We start from the raw sequence: 16,827 nt of genomic DNA, 5'->3' as shown, positions 1-16,827 counted from the left end.
AGCTGCAGACGTTACACTACGGTCAAGGTGAGCCAGGCTAGGTTTGAGTCTTGGAGAGAATTGCTCGTGTGGCTGTTCAAAGTTGGCTCTACTACCACGGACAGAGAGGCCAATAAGATGGTAGTCGGACAGGCCATCGACGCTGTGAACAAATGTACTATGAAGAGACATGGGAGAGGGAGACGGAGCAGTCGTTGTCATTGTTGTCGGTATGAGTGCAAGGTCTAGGCATGACTGACTAGGAACTCTGGTGGGCTGTAGTATGACGTTTTGTAAGCTGTGGTCAGCGCAGAGGCCTTGTACATAGCGGACGTTCGGGTGAGGTGGGACAGAGAGCATGTTGACATTGCAGTCACCGAGGAGGAGGATGTCCGGACATGTTGCGGAGGCCATCTGCACGCTATTATCGAGGTCCTCCCAGAAATCCACATGGCTGTCGGGAGCACGGTATACGCAGCCGATGGTTAGAAATGGGTTCGTTCAGCTATGGGTGTGCAACCCAACGAAGATGGTCTCTAGTCGGTCGTTTACTTGAAGTTGCCTGGATTTCAGTTGTTCCTGCACGTACATAGCAACGCCAGCACCCTTCCTGTGATCAGCTCGGTCCCGGCGATAGAGAGTGTAGGCTGGTATATAGTGGTGAAACGAATATTCGAATATTCGAACATTCGTTCGGTTTGTCACATTCGAATATTCGTTACGTCACATTCAAGTATTCGTTACGTCACTTCGAATGCAGTGCATGTACATACATGCACGCCGAACACGGTACAGTGCAGTAGGTACAGCCTGCCTGTGACTTTGTACTGCATGCATGCACATGTATGTCCATACTGGACTGTCAATGTTGCACATAACAGGTATGAACTTCGAAGTACCCTTATGTGGCAGTACATTTTACGTGGCACTACCGTTTGTCATACCTAATAATAAATTAGTATTGACAATATCCATCAAATGACTGAGAGGAGGGCATGTGATGTCATCTGTGTCACCAAAAGAATATTCGTTCATTCGTTCGTTAAGCTGAAGAATATTCGACTAGTAGGTTTTGACATTCGTTTCACCACTACTGGTATAGCAAGATCGCAATTCATCACAGTAGAGTCCAAGCATGTTTCACTGATTGCTAGCACATCAATTCTGTACTTGTACATTATGCAATGGATTTCATGAGTTTTATTTCTTAGGCTACAAATGTTGATGTGGGCGATGGGTTAAGCTCTTGATGGGTGAAGACGGACAATCAGGCACTGTTTGACTGAAGGGATAGTTGCAAGGATGTCTTACAATGGTAGATTCTGGGTCAGCGACGACATCTGTTGCTCGGAGATGAGGTGAAGTAGCTGAGAGGGAGTGTTGCTGGTGATTACTTGGACACCCTGATGCAACCTATTGTGTTGCTAGTAGGGCTGCAAGGAATATTCGATTGATATTCGATTGATATTCGTTTGGAACCCGATAGAAGGAATGTTTTCCCCTTTAGAATATTCGTTCGTTTTGACACGTTCGCACACTCTGCTCTTGTGTAGATCTATTGTAGTAATTCTAGAACGGATGGAGTGATATGTACATGAGTTATGTGTTGAGAAAGGAGAATATGACTCACAAGAGTGGTGGGCATGACTCCACTAGACATCTACCTGGTCTAGAACAACCTGGGACTAGCCAAACACTTTCTAAGATTCTTTTGGTATCGAATATTCGATTCATTTACAAAAAAATTCATTTTCGTTCCTATTTAAATGATTTGTTTCATCCTCAGAAATAATTGAGCATTCTGAGAGAATATTCGTAATTCGTTCGTTACGGATGAGTATTCGTTCGTTTGTGAAATAGAATATTCGTTGCAGCCCTAGAACTTGCTAGCTCATCGATTTCAATTGCACTGTATAGGGTGCCATCTGCCATCATCTCCTGCGACCTGGTAAGGGTAATAGTATAAAATAATGTAATATCACAAATTTTCTGTGTACCTCTAGTTTAAGTACTTTTAAAAGACCTCTTCGCCCTCTCTACCTCCTCTGCTATGACCTCGGCACGCTGCGTTGCACAGTGGCTCCCAGCTGTCTGCCACGCGTTTCCACGTGGTGCATTACCTTGCACCGCACTCCTGGTACGGTGCGCAGGGTCATTATCTCGAGTTCGGAAAGTCCTTTCCATCTCCTCCACTCTCGCTTCAAACTTCGTCAACTTCTCTCTCTCAAAGAGCGATTTTCCGCCATTACACTTTCTAGCTTCAGGGAGATTTCTTGAAAGATGCTGTTTACTCTCATACTCATATCCTTCTGCTCCCGCAATATCTCGTTTAACGTGCCATCCTGTTCCGCCTGGCTCCCGTCATAACAGGTGTTGTCAATTTGCTGTCGCAGGCCGTCAGGAGGCGAGCGATCCGCCGCGGGAGACTTTCTGCTCAACCTCTCAGGAGTTTGGCGAAGAGAAGACGACTTCACACCTGTAACTGCTACTGGCAGCCTACTTGGCTGACTGGCTGGCATGCTGGGGGAGAACAACTTTGACCAGAGCTCCAAAACCTGCAACCAGTTCCTACGTCACAAAACAAGTTGGTGGCTTCACATCAAGATGGATGCAGCATCCCGCAGCAAGTCTAGTTGCTCATTATCATGCCACAGAGTGCTGGACAGCTGGCCAAGTGTGCCTTCTGCGAAATAATCCATTTCGAATCCTTCACAACTGATTAACTTGTACGATGAGCCGAGCCAAGCTAAAAGGTGGCTGAGGCATAATTTTTGGAAATTTCTTTTTTCATACCAAAGTGATGTCTATATATCCAACTTCCATCAAGGAAATGTTGGTGCCTATCTGAAATGTATGTGTGCCATAAATAAGCATACATTGCGCACATGTCACAGCCTGCCTGGTATCAATGAAACTAAGGATTCCAAGACCTTCCCAAAATGCAAGAAAACATGGGACACCAAGTGGAGACAAAGCTAAGCAGGTGTGCAAGCAATGCAAGAAGAATGAGCACTTGTGTTCTAATTAGAAGATACAAGGAAGAAGAAATAACATATCTACTTCTCATGTCAAAGTTTATCACGCAATACACGCAATTTTCATATCCTTCAATGATGTGACTATGTTTTCGCTGGGCTGGGAAACGTCGCATCTCACCAAGACAGTCCGTCATACTCTCTCCAATCACCTATGCCAGGATGAATTAATCCTTTCATGTAGCTCCTAGTGATGTGCCAGAGATCTAGCTCGATTGGTGTATTGCCCTTGCAGCTACATATAGGTCCAGTAGACTGCACATCGCTAACAAGCGACACTGGTTCTTTGTCCGTCCTAGCCCATGTCATTCTCCTTCCCTGCCAAGTATACTGGTCACAGTGGTGGAAGGCGCCACGGGACAATATGCTAGCAGGTAGTGTCAATCCATCGCTTCGTCGTGTGGCACTATTTCCTTGAAACGAGGAAATTTTGTAATCCAGTACGCCACGTCATGAACACTAAGTTGAAGGTAGCCGAAACAAAGTGAAACATCGCAGCAAGAGCCAACTCACCAGGCAGCTTGTCAGAATGATAGTCGGAAGGCTTGTAGACGTCTCCCCATAGCTATACTCACCGCTCTAGTCGTGGCCACGATAAGAAACACAGCCACTATGAATGAGTGAGTCTTCCTCGTCAAGTAGGTTTGGGCGCACACGGAGCCAGAATGTCATCCTGCTCACCTCCACATCCTCTTGAACGCTCCATTACGATCTCTGGCAGCGCTGAGAAATCCCCACAACGATGAAAGAGGGAACACTGAAGAAGTGTTGCTCAAAAATAAAAGGCCTCTTTCTTCTTCTCCGCTTGCAACTTTGAAAGTGAATAATTTTCTCGATTGCGCTCGAGTAGAATTTTGCCAACTGTGACGTTTTGGTGATTTTCTCAGATTTGTTGGCAAAACGCTAAGCCACTTTTTAGCTTGGCGCGGCTTATATGTGTCGGTGCATGTATGTATGTGTGTATGTATGTGTGTGTATGTATGTGTGTGTATGTATGTGTGTGTGTATGTATGTGTGTGTCTGTGCATGTACAGAGATAGCTGGTTTCATGGGCGACACATCCATCAATGTCAAGTTGCCACCACCGGAGCAGCTGCAAAAGACGGCGTATGTCATCGGTCTGACCGGAGGTATCGCTAGCGGCAAGTCTACTGTTTCTGCAAAGCTCAAGGAAATGGGCGCGGCCATTATCTCCTGCGACCTGGTAAGGGTAATAGTTCAAAGTACTGGAATTTCACAAATTTTCTGTGGACCTCTAGTTTAAGTACTTTCGATGCATGTCTTTCATGCCTGAAATTTCAATCGCCGCACGAACACGAACACAATATCAAATACGGAACGGCTTCTAACCTAAAATTCCTGTTAACCTTAACCTGGTGTTTTGCTCTCATACCTAAAATATTGAGCATCTAAAATTTCTGAAATCAGAGTATTCATCAGTCAGAGTCAATGTCTGTAACGAGCAAGTGTCACCGGACATGGCCGAATTTCCGACTTCGCTCAAAGTTGGCTCTGTTTATCCCTGTGTGGATCTCATTCAGCCGTTATGACGCTTTGAGGAAAATTGGAAATTTTGGCCATGTCCGGTGATAGTTGGTCGTTGCAGACGTTAACTCTTAGGCAGGGGCGTCGCACATGGTACGGTCACTACGGTATTGACCGTACCACTCTTTGCGCCAAGTACTCCATGAATTAATAAAAATGCACTGATTGGGCTCTGAATTTCCGAAATTTTCGGCTCAGCCATTCCTCCACCACAAGTAAATTGTACTTCAGATGGCTGATCGTACCACACTTAATTACCTTCCGCCGCCCCTGCTCTTAGGGCTGGTGAGAAGTTGAAAAGTCTGAAGAGAAGCTGACTGTCACCACAGAACACAAGCCTGATGCAATACTGTTAGGCAACAGATATTCGGCGCTTATTTGTTTTAGGCTATTTTCGGCCTGGTCATGTTTGGCCGAAAATTTCTTGCGGCCGAAATTTTTGTTTTTCAATGTTCAGTGTGACAGTGTATACAGACGGCAGCAGTACAGGCCGAAAATGTGATGCGGCCGAAATGTGTGTTTAGCCCTGGGAGGGCGGAATTTGAATGTGCCGAAAATCTGCAGACTTACAGTAGCTGTAAGCTGCGGTGCAGTCATATATGGCCTTGTTTTGGAGACTGACTTTGTTTTCTTTCAAGTATGCCCCCCGTCAACTACACTCTATGGCATCAACCTTTGACATTGAAGTGGACGGTGTGAGGACGAACACTGTGCTAGATGCGTTGCTATGGTGCCTTCAGGGGGTTGATAAAGTAGTATGTCACCGGCTCTTTGAGTGACGCTGGCCTCTTATCCTGGACTGAATGCTTTGACCTGTGCCTGCTGTGGTGGCGATGAGCTTTTGGAAGCCATTGTGCTAGTGCTTAGAGTTCAGTTTGGCAACCACACGTCGCTGCATTTCCGTTAGTCCGCTGGAGTTTTGGCGGTGCTGTGACGTGTCCTGTCGGCGCGTGCATGTGTCCTGATGTGTTCGTATGTCTACATGCGTGTATGTGTGTACATGTGTATGCATGCGTACGTGTGTGTGTGCATGCGTATGTGTATGTGTGCATGCGTATGTGTATGCGTGCATATGTGTGTGCATGTGGATGTGTGTGTGTGCATGCGTGCCGCGGTGCGTGCATGTACATGTGTGTTTCCTGGTGGTTGTGTCGCTGTGTTGCACTGCCTAGCTGGCCCATCAAGCATACATGCCCGGAACGGAGTGCTATGGGCGTATCCTATCAGGGTTTGGAGAAGGTAGGTCCAGTACAGGTAAACCTACCCTCACCCTGACCGTTAGCCCTTGGTCCAGTACAGGTAAACCAGGCTACTCTCACCGTTAGCCCTTGGTCCAGTACAGGTAAACCAGGCTACTCTCACCGTTAGCCCTTGGTCCAGTACAGGTAAACCAGGCTACTCTCACCGTTAGCCCTTGGTCCAGTACAGGTAAACCAGGCTACTCTCACCGTTAGCCCTTGGTCCAGTACAGGTAAACCTACCCTCACCCTGACCGTTAGCCCTTGGTCCAGTACAGGTAAACCAGGCTACCCTCACCGTTAGCCCTTGGTCCAGTACAGGTAAACCAGGCTACCCTCACCGTTAGCCCTTGGTCCAGTACAGGTAAACCAGGCTACTCTCACCGTTAGCCCTTGGTCCAGTACAGGTAAACCAGGCTACTCTCACCGTTAGCCCTTGGTCCAGTACAGGTAAACCTACCCTCACCGTTAGCCCTTGGTCCAGTACAGGTAAACCAGGCTACCCTCACCGTTAGCCCTTGGTCCAGTACAGGTAAACCAGGCTACCCTCACCGTTAGCCCTTGGTCCAGTACAGGTAAACCAGGCTACCCTCACCGTTAGCCCTTGGTCCAGTACAGGTAAACCAGGCTACCCTCACCGTTAGCCCTTGGTCCAGTACAGGTAAACCTACCCTCACCGTTAGCCCTTGGTCCAGTACAGGTAAACCAGGCTACTCTCACCGTTAGCCCTTGGTCCAGTACAGGTAAACCAGGCTACCCTCACCGTTAGCCCTTGGTCCAGTACAGGTAAACCAGGCTACCCTCACCGTTAGCCCTTGGTCCAGTACAGGTAAACCAGGCTACTCTCACCGTTAGCCCTTGGTCCAGTACAGGTAAACCAGGCTACTCTCACCGTTAGCCCTTGGTCCAGTACAGGTAAACCTACCCTCACCGTTAGCCCTTGGTCCAGTACAGGTAAACCAGGCTACCCTCACCGTTAGCCCTTGGTCCAGTACAGGTAAACCAGGCTACCCTCACCGTTAGCCCTTGGTCCAGTACAGGTAAACCAGGCTACCCTCACCGTTAGCCCTTGGTCCAGTACAGGTAAACCAGGCTACCCTCACCGTTAGCCCTTGGTCCAGTACAGGTAAACCAGGCTACTCTCACCGTTAGCCCTTGGTCCAGTACAGGTAAACCAGGCTACCCTCACCGTTAGCCCTTGGTCCAGTACAGGTAAACCAGGCTACCCTCACCGTTAGCCCTTGGTCCAGTACAGGTAAACCAGGCTACCCTCACCGTTAGCCCTTGGTCCAGTACAGGTAAACCAGGCTACCCTCACCGTTAGCCCTTGGTCCAGTACAGGTAAACCTACCCTCACCCTGACCGTTAGCCCGTTGTGCAGCGGAAACTGTCCCGATATGACAGGACTCCGCTTGATCCAGGGATGCACATTTCATCTCCTGTTTTTTATTAATTTTGTATCACTGGTGTTGACTCGTGCTTGCATGTGACTCTTTGCTCGGAACTACTGAAAAGTCCACAAATTTTCGGCCCATTCGAATTTCGGCCTCCCAGGGCTAAAACCCATTTTGGCCGCATCAAATGTTCGGCCTGTACTGCTGCCGCCTGTATACACTGTCACACTGAACCTTGCAAAACAAAATTTCGGCCGCAACATGACTAGGCCGAAAATTGCCGAAATATACAGTAAAACCTGTCAGGGCGACCGCCTGTCCCAGAGGACCACTACAACCAGGACCAAGGGATGCAATTTTCAGTCAAATCACCCTGGATTAGGAGACCAGCTGGTAACAGAGACCACGTTTTGAAAGTCCCTTGAGCGGTCATCTTAGACTGGTTTCACTGTATGCGAAAAGAATAGAATGGGATACGGAGCTTGGGTTGGCTGTGACTCAGAGTTTCACGCCCATGGCGATCATCAGACAGCAATGATTACAAAAACTCAATGAATGTTCTTGATAATAGTGTGGTAAGGTGCTAGTGGAATCAGAGGATTTAAGCGCAAATAAGGTCAAGCGGTGATTCTATGCATGTACTTGCAAGATTAGCGCCAGACATCAGGTGTAATCCTGGTTTATGTAACTGGAGGTGTGAAGTTAGATAGGTAGAATTTGTTCCCATGTCTGCACTTGGCCACTAGCTCCGATCGCTTGTTGATGTTCACCCTCAGTCCACACCCAACTTTCCATGTTTCGCTGTGTATGCTGAAGTACGGGTCACGCTGAATATGAACTGTTGTTTGACTGACAGTAGATTGCATGGCCGGTACGACGTGTGCTAGTGTTTGATAACTTTGTTTTGATTGCCCAAGAGCACTCTCGTTCTCGGCACTTGTGCCAGTGGTTGTGAGACTTATCCACTCACCCCCGCCGTTAGGCGCTGCATTTGCCGCTAGGGTTTACCGGGTGTTAGCGGCCGTCGTGAGTTCCCTTCGGGAACGGACACGATAATTTACTTTTTACTTTTTTTTAAGCGCACTCTCAGTTCAGGAACTGTGTAAGGAGTCACGCTTCTTGTGCATGACTCGTTGTGTCTACTTCATTGTTGGCTGTTTTGTACGTGTGTGTGTGTGTGCGTGCTCGCGCGTGTGTGCACGTTGCATTCTGATAGGCGTTGTCAACGACGATGGCACCATCAACCGTCAGTATTTGTCGGACATTGTCTTCAAAGCACCGGTGAGTTGAAATTGAGGAGGATGAACCTGGGGAGTGTGAGAGAGAGGGACAGGCATATTGTCCTGGGGAGTGTGTATGAGAGAGAGGGGGGGGGGGGGGGGGAGGACAGGTGCATGGACCTGGCAAAGTATGACGACACAATGCTCACTACACAGCCGTTGTAAGCTTGCACCTCTATTTATTTTATTTATTTATTTATTTATTGTATTTATTTATTTATTTCTGCACCTCATGGCATCTAGTGCTAGAATGTTGCAGCCATATAGCACTATTCTCATTGTGAGATAGTCCAGTCACCCCCCCCCCTTCCCCTCCTCCCCTGCCCCTCCCCTACCCCTCCCTCTGCCCTACTCCCCTGTCCCCTTCTCACCTGCCCCTCCTCTCTGCCCATTCTACCCCTGCTCCCTCCGTTCCCCAACCTCGCCGCTGCAGCTCTCATGAATGACTGTGTGCAATTTCAATGCAAATCTCTACAGTCAACTCACATGTGCGCATGCGTGTCTGTGTACGTGTGCGTGTGTGTACGCCTGTGCACGTGTGTGTGTGTGTGTTTGTACACGTGTGTGTATCCGTGTGTATCTGTACATACAACATATCCATGCGCGCACGCACACACACACGCACACACACACACACACACACACACACACACACGCATGCACATGCACACCATATACAGGCTCAGCTGGCCACACTGAACCGTATCGTGTGGCCGACAGTGGCCAAGATGATCAACGACATCATGATCCACCACATGATGGAGGGCACACGTCTTGTCGTGGTGGAGAGCGCATTGTTACGTGAAGCCGGTATGGACCTACTGGTTGATGAAGTCTGGACTATGATGGTACCAGCAGAGGAGGTACGTAGCAGGGCTCCTGGGAGCGTAATGTAATTGCCGATTGCCAGGATCACTAAGTGTCGTAATGGCTGGCCTTTGCTTTCCTCCCTGTGCCATTCTTTCCATTTCTTCCTTTTTTCTCCCCTCCCCCCCCCCCCCATGGCTGGGTATTACCCTCATCTCTGGCCAGGTTGCTCCCCACGTTAGCGTTGCTATGCCTATGCTATGAGATTGAGGTAAATAAATTAAATTAAATAATAAGTAATCCATGTGTCCACGTTGTAAAACCGGGCGGGGGGGGGGAGGGTACTCCACTCATCTAGGTGCAGGAGTGTTGCAATTACGTCACTTCGGACGCTATGAAGTAGCCAGCCAGGAATTAGATGGGGAGGGGGTGGGGTGAGGGGTGTCCCTTGGCAGCAAGACTCGTTTCCATCATCTTGACTGTACTGGGTGTGTGTATGTGCACTTGCGTGCTTGTATGCGTGTGTGTGTGTGTGTGTGTGTTTGTGTGTGTATGTGTGTGTGTCTGTGTGTCTGTGTGTCTGTGTGTGTGTCTGTGTGTCTGTGTGTCTGTGTGTGTGTATGTGTGTGTGTCTGTGTGTCTGTGTGTCTGTGTGTGCCAGCACATATTGCTATGTATTACACATAGCCGTTCGCTATCATCGCTTTCGCAATGGACAGGTCTAAGGTCTGAGATATGTGTGTGTGTGCGCGCATGTCCGTGTTTGTGCGTGTGTGTGTATGTGTGTACGTACATGTATGTGTGTGTATGTGTGTGTGCAGGCAGTGCGTCGTCTTCAGAACAACAACTTATCATCAGCCCAGGCCATGGCCAGGCTGTCAGCTCAGGCTACTAACATGCAGCGTATGAACTACACTACGCTGGCTATCAACTCACGCTGGAACAAAGAGGATATGTTTAGAAATCAGGTGAGTCTCAAGGGTAGGTTGACATGGAGAAATAAACACTGGGAAAGGGGAAGGGGGGGGGGGGAGTGTGGGAGTGAGCGAGTCGGTGGGTGAGTGGGTGTGTGGGTGTGTGGAACTATGGATTGATGTGTGGGGTGTGGGTGGGTGTGGGGGGGGGGGGGGGATGGATGGATGGATGGATGAGTGGATGAGTGGAGGTGTGGGAGCGTGGGTGGGTAGTTTCCCTGGGTGGTATGTGGGTGAGAGGGTGAGTGAGTGTATGGGGGCCCCTGAGGGGGGGTTGAGGATACTGGTGGGGCAGAGGGCGGCATGTCACCACTATGATTCTAAAGAAAGCATTTTGATCTCTGTGCTGTTACTTCACTGGATTGGTATGCTGCTACTGCTGTTGCTGCTGTTGCTGCTGCTGGTGTTGCTGCTGCTGTTGCTGCTGTTGCTGCTGCTGCTGCTGCTGCGACCATCGCTGTTGTTGCTCCTGCTACTGCTGCTGTTGCTGCTGCTGAATCTGTTTTCTCTCTCTCCTCTGTCTCTTTGTTCAGTTGTTACCTGCATGGGAAGGTCTCATGGTCAGGATGAAGTGTTTCAAACTCGCCACCATTGGCCGTTCGTTTCAGGACAGGTGTGTTGTCTTGCTTGCTGTCGGGTTGCCAGTGTGTTGCAGTAGATAGTACTCACGCTAGCTGCTATGTCCTAGCGTTCTATGCCCTAATCCGGGCATGCATGTCTACCGGGCACCTTGCTAACCCCACTACAGTCACAAACTTGGTTTTCAACGAAAATGGCCCCAAAACCGATTGACTGGCAAAAAAGGTTTGCTTGCATGCAGGAAGTATGCGTGTATGCTCTGAGTTGCAGGCAATTCCTATTTTCGGGTGCAGAAGCCTGGATTGCTACAAGCAAAACTATGTTTATGTGCAGGTTCTAGCCAAGGGAGGAGGGGGGGGGGGGGGCACAGACCCCCCCCTTAATCTGATGATGCCCTCCCCTACTCTGATGGTGCCCTCGCCTCCCTACTCTGTTGGTGCTCCCCCCCCCCCCCCTACACTGATGGTGCCCTCCCCCCCCCCCCCCCCCCTACTCGAATGGTGCCCTCCTCCCCCCCCCCCCCACACACACTCTGATGGTGCATCCCCCTACTCTAATGGTGCCCTCCCCTCGCCCTACTCGAATGGTGCCCTCCTCCCCCCCCCCCCCACTCTAATGGTGCCTCACCCTGCTCTAATGGTGCCCTCTCCTCGCCCTACTCGAATGGTGCCCTCCCCCCCCCCCCCCTACTCTGATGGTGCCCCTACTCTAATGGTGCCCCCCCCTACTCTGATGGTGCCCCCTCCCCCCCCCCCCCCGCCCTCCCTACTCTTATCTTGCCCCCCCCCCTTCTCTAATGTTGCCCTCCCCCTCCCCCTACTCTAATGTTGCCCTCTCCTCCCCCTACTCTAATGGTCCCCCCCCCCTTACTCTGATGGTGCACCACACAGCTTGCCATGGGGTCACTGCATCCATTACCCTCCTTTGGTTAGAACCCTGTACACCCCTGTACATCCCTGTACATCCCTGTACATCCCTGTACATCCCTATGAAAGATGCATTGTGCACATGGTAGCACGAAAGACTACACCAATGTTCATTTCTCGTTGGCTGAACGCAGTGAAATAAACGAGAAATAATGTTCTTTGTAGATTTTTGCACGTGGTTATCGATGGGTGCGAGGGCACAGCAGCTGCTGAAAAAGCGCGCTGGCGCAGAGTGCTGGTTCATTATTTTTCTTCTTGCCAGACAGAAAGTGTGCAGTACGCCTGCACACCCCCGCATTTCGTTGTGTGTGCAGTGGTAGATGATGTGCATGAGCAAAATAGACAATGAATTATTCTTGTTTTTCGATTTCGACGGCATGTTACAAGCCGCGGACGGACAGTGCTCCTGACTACGACCATAACCCGAAATCGAAACATGCCAATCTATCAAGCACGGCTTCTATCTATACCAATAATATTCTTGTCCGTAGCATTTTTGTGACAAGGCAATAGTGGAACATGGAAAAAATGGGCGAACTGTTTGTTTCCCCTAGCCCGCTTCCCTGCAATCTTCTGTCCAGGCTAGAGCCGTGATGTGTGTTGCATGGCCGGAAAGTGATGTGTCTGGCCGGCTTCACCAAAGTGCCATTCCTACCCAGTGTCTAGGGTAGCTAATGCAGAAACGTTTTTTTTATTTACTTTGCGTGTGTGCACGTTCAATTTGCAGGTTTCTGAGGGTCTGCAAATCATGCGGTGTGTCTCTTGCCATAGCCAGGGAGTTCTACACAACATTGAGCACATATCACTCAGCTGTTGATGAGTAAGGACTTCAATGTGTTGGCTGCGTTCTATTTGCACCCTTCTTGTTCTGGATTAGTAATCCTTTCCCCGAATATGCATTCTGGACGTAGGTGTCGGTTGGCAACTGAAAAAGTACTCGTCTTTTGTCAGCGCAAATCACCATTAACCCGACTGCTGCATGGACGATAAGTGCTGTGAATAGTGATCTGATCATGCACCCTGATTGGCTCACCTGGCTAGCATGGCTCATTGAACGTCAGCCCAGCTCGGCAACGTTATGTTACCGGCACAACCTAGTCACAACACACGCGTGTGGTTGAGTTTGGCCGTCAGGAGGCCAGCGCAAGGTATCCGGGGCGTGGGTCTGATTCCAGCGAGGGGCAATGTGGTACCCCGTGACACATGGGTACGCAAAAGGGTACGCTGCAGCGCAATCAGCAAGAGAAAGAGGGGCGGATGAGCGGGCGCGCAAGGGTATATGGGTGCGCGCGCGCGATGGTGTGTGTGTGTGCGTGCCCACGTGGGCGTGTGTATGAGTGAGTGTGTGTGTTGTGTGTGTGTATGGGTGTGTGTGTGTGTGTAACGTTATGTGTGTGTAACGTTATGTGTGTGTGCACGTGTATGTGAGTGTGCACGTGTATGTGAGTGTACATGTGTGTTTGTGTGTGCGTGTGTCTGTGTGCACGTGTGTGTGTGTGTGTGTGTGTGTGTGTGTGTGTGTGTGTGTGTGTGTGTGTGTGTGTGTGTGTGTGTGTGTGTGTGTGTGTGTGTGTGTGCGTATGTGTGAGTGTGCACGTGCATAAGCATGTGCATGTGCATAAGTGTGTGAGTGCCGGTGTGTCTGTGTGAATACTTTTCTTTGTGTACGTTGTGTACGGTGTGGTGTTGTTCTCTGACAGGCGTTGGAGTGGAGAGGACTCTGTCAAGCACAAACTAGACCAGTGTGACTACCTCTTACCATATTTAGCTGTAAGTCCACCTAACTCTTACCATATTTAGCTTTAAGTCAACATACCTCTTACCATATTTAGCTGTAAGTCAACATACCTCTTACCATATTTAGCTGTAAGTCCACTCTTACCAAGAGTGGATAAGCAAGAGTGTGCAACCCATGGATTGGTTGATCCAGGGTGGAATTTTTTGTTGGCGTAAAGCCACACGTTTTTATTTCTATGTTTCTCGTCACCTGAAAATCTAAAAACGTATGCGAGAGGTGGAAAAAAAATAAAAATGACCAAAAATTAAAAAAAAGTTTACTAGACCTTTGTTCACACTAAAACCCACCAATACACCATGCAAAATAGTTAGCAACTAGTATGTGGTAGGAGCTTCTATCACAATCTGTGCATGTGCAGCTAGATTGCCCACAAAAATGCCGACCTCGCATCATGTGTCGCGCAGGCCAGGCCACATTATGTACATGTGCATGAGTGTACTGGTCCCCACATGCACAGTCAGTGCAGCACAGTTTTTTTTCTTTTTTTCTTCCAGACTCCTGAATCGTATGCGCGCGGGTGACGAGAAACATAGAAATAAAAACGTGTGGCCTAATCTTTTCTACGACGCACGTGCAACGAGTCTTTTGGGAAGTTTTGCCTCGTGCACTTGGCCGGGCTTTACATGACAAGGTCGGTGCCCGGCACGTGCTCTCAGACTGCTCTGCGGCAAAATTCACGTGCTCTGTCATGTTTTCCGAAAACGGTGACAACAACAAAAATTCCGCCGTGGGCCGGTTATCTACAGATTGTGCAGAGGAGATGCACACCTTTGTTTATCCTCTATTATTGATCTTTGATCCGCGCGGATGGGTAGGCCCACGGCGGAATTTTTTGTTGACGTAATCTTTTCGACGACCCACGCGCTGCTAGCCTTTTGGAAAGTTTTGCCTCGTGCACTTGGCCGGGCTTTACATTACAAGGTCGGCGCCCAGCACGTGCTCTCACACTGCTCTGCGGCAAGAAGCGCGTTTTTCTGAAAAAAGGTGACGTCAACAAAAAATTCCGCCGTGGGCATCTCTCTGGAGATTGTGCAGGAGAGATCTGGAGTTGCACACTCTTGTTTATCTACTCTTGCTCTTACCTATTATTTTGCTTTATACCATGGTACGGTACGGAGGGCCTGTTTTCAGCCAATCAGCGCTCGTCTAGCCATGGTTATATTGGCCAGTATAAATCCCGCGCGGGATTTATATAGAATATAAATCCCGGTGCACGGTACGTACGCTAGGGCACTGCCACCGTACAAGTTCACTGCCTGAAAGGCAGTGAACTTGTACGGCGGCAGTACTCCAGCGCACGGACCATACATAAACAGACACAACGGACACCACATGCGCGTGTACACTCCACACAGAAAGGCACACTGACGAGGAACAGTACACAATGGAAAAGAAGAATGACCTGGAATTCGTCTACAGAGTATTCTGTTATACTGAATCTGAGGATAAAGAACGTCGAATAACCACGAAGTATCCCGAATGGGTCAGCAATGTACATTGTACTTCGAAGAGTTGAAGATCATCAACGGACTGTCTCCTTCGTAAATAAGTTTATAATACCAGTGTACATGTACTTCAACCCGATTGGAAAAGGCTACAATAGATTGGATTGAAATGTGATACAAAACAGTGTATGCAAATGCATCTACTTGCAAGCAAACCTGATTATGAGATGCCGCATGTGAAAATCAGCACTGTACCATAATTATAGTAACACTTACTCCCAAAGAGTCCAAGCTGTAATCTAACTAGTGACGGTAGTTTGATTCAACGACAAACTCCAGCACCGCAGCAATTCAGTCGACTTCCGCACCGCTCACGACTCAAGACAAGATCATGAAGATGCTACAATATGCACTGGAACTGAAAGGAAATCTTATGCCAAACATCCACGGAGGAATCTCCTTCTGACCTTGCTCGACCATTCTTTCAATTGACAACTGATAACCATCAGAAGATGTTCATGTACTGCATGATGTAGGAGATCTCCAAATAGGTTCGTTGTTCTGGAAATGCGTAGGGGTACCTGGCATAAGTAGGATATGACCCTCGTAGTCGGGTTATACCGTACCCTCATATAAATCCCTCCTGCTATCGCAGTCGGGATTTATATTCAGCCGGTATAACCCTCTGACTCGGGTTATATCCTCTACGTATGTCCACCTACCTCTTACCATATTTAGCTGTACGTCCACCGACCTCTTACTATATTTAGCTGTAAGTCCACTGCGCAGTTTACCGTGACAAGCAACATCAGGGGTCATGGATGTACTACTTCAGTGGTACGGTGTGGCTGGTCCACTTTTTAGGAGGAATTGGGGCAGGCACATAAAGGCTCCACAGCAGGAGCTCAACTGTGAACCCCTAGGCCATTTTGTTGTATACTTTATTTATAGTGGAAATCAAAACAGGCAAAATGCCTAATAATATCATTTCCCCAGAGCATTCACATACCGTAAAATCGCGGATAAAAGCCGGGCTTATAAGCACATAAGCCGCTTTGTGCATCAGGCTTCAATGCAAACCAGGCTTGTATGCAAACCATGCTTATATGCACCACTGATATTTTTGCCAGGCTTGTATGCACATCGGCCGATCCGGGCTTGCATAGAAGCCAGGCTGCTAAGCGCGACACGCGTAGATCTGCCACTGACTACCGGTATGGCGGCAGTTTTACTATGCATTGTACATAGCGCATGCACTCTTGACCTACCCGATCCGCGCTTGCATAGAAGCCAGGCTTCTACGCGCGACAGGCTTATATGCATTGACCTATTTGATTTTCAGGCTTCTATCCGCGATGTGCTTGTATGCAAATCCGGCTTTTATCCGCGACTTTACGGCACCTTCAAATTTCGACCTCCCAGGACAAACACACATTTCAGCCTGTACTGCTGCTTCCTGTGTATGTGTATGTGTGGGTATGTGTGGGTATGGTGTGTGCATGCGTACGTGCATGCACGAATGTGCATGATCGCACATGCGTGGGTGGGTGTACGTCTCTGCGTATGAATACATGCTGTTGTACATCTCTATGACCTCGCAGAGCCCCAGTCTGCTGCAACTAGCCCTGTTCTTCTCGCGGGGTGGCCTTGTTCCACCATTCTCAGCTGCTGACAAGATTGCACAGGCGGTGGACATGTTTCAGAAGTTTTCCGAGGCTGCCTCCTTATCTGACAAGGTAACACAACTCTAAGAGTTTGCACTGCATTTGTGCCGACTTCATCTATATCTTGGACTGTGTGTTAGGCATCAATCCTCCCTGTGCGCGT

The 16,827-nt window shown here is 48.9% G+C and overlaps 1 protein-coding gene across 1 annotated transcript in view; it reads left to right on the top strand.

The window, feature by feature from the left end:
• LOC135827428 (uncharacterized) overlaps positions 1-16,827 on the top strand; it is a 35,069-nt gene that overhangs the window by 11,721 nt on the left and 6,521 nt on the right. Inside the window, exons 10-18 of the mRNA XM_065339925.1 lie at positions 4,049-4,218; positions 5,732-5,798; positions 8,408-8,472; positions 9,152-9,334; positions 10,100-10,246; positions 10,786-10,865; positions 12,485-12,577; positions 13,458-13,527; positions 16,602-16,736. Of these exons, the coding sequence (XP_065195997.1) occupies positions 4,049-4,218; positions 5,732-5,798; positions 8,408-8,472; positions 9,152-9,334; positions 10,100-10,246; positions 10,786-10,865; positions 12,485-12,577; positions 13,458-13,527; positions 16,602-16,736 (1,010 nt within the window). The remainder of the gene's footprint in view (positions 1-4,048; positions 4,219-5,731; positions 5,799-8,407; positions 8,473-9,151; positions 9,335-10,099; positions 10,247-10,785; positions 10,866-12,484; positions 12,578-13,457; positions 13,528-16,601; positions 16,737-16,827) is intronic.

This window comes from Sycon ciliatum, chromosome 11 (assembly GCF_964019385.1).
Source record: "Sycon ciliatum chromosome 11, ocSycCili1.1, whole genome shotgun sequence".
NCBI lineage: Eukaryota > Metazoa > Porifera > Calcarea > Leucosolenida > Sycettidae > Sycon > Sycon ciliatum.
The sequence above is the reverse complement of the archived record's forward strand: the minus strand, read 5'-3'. Positions and strand labels throughout refer to the sequence as shown.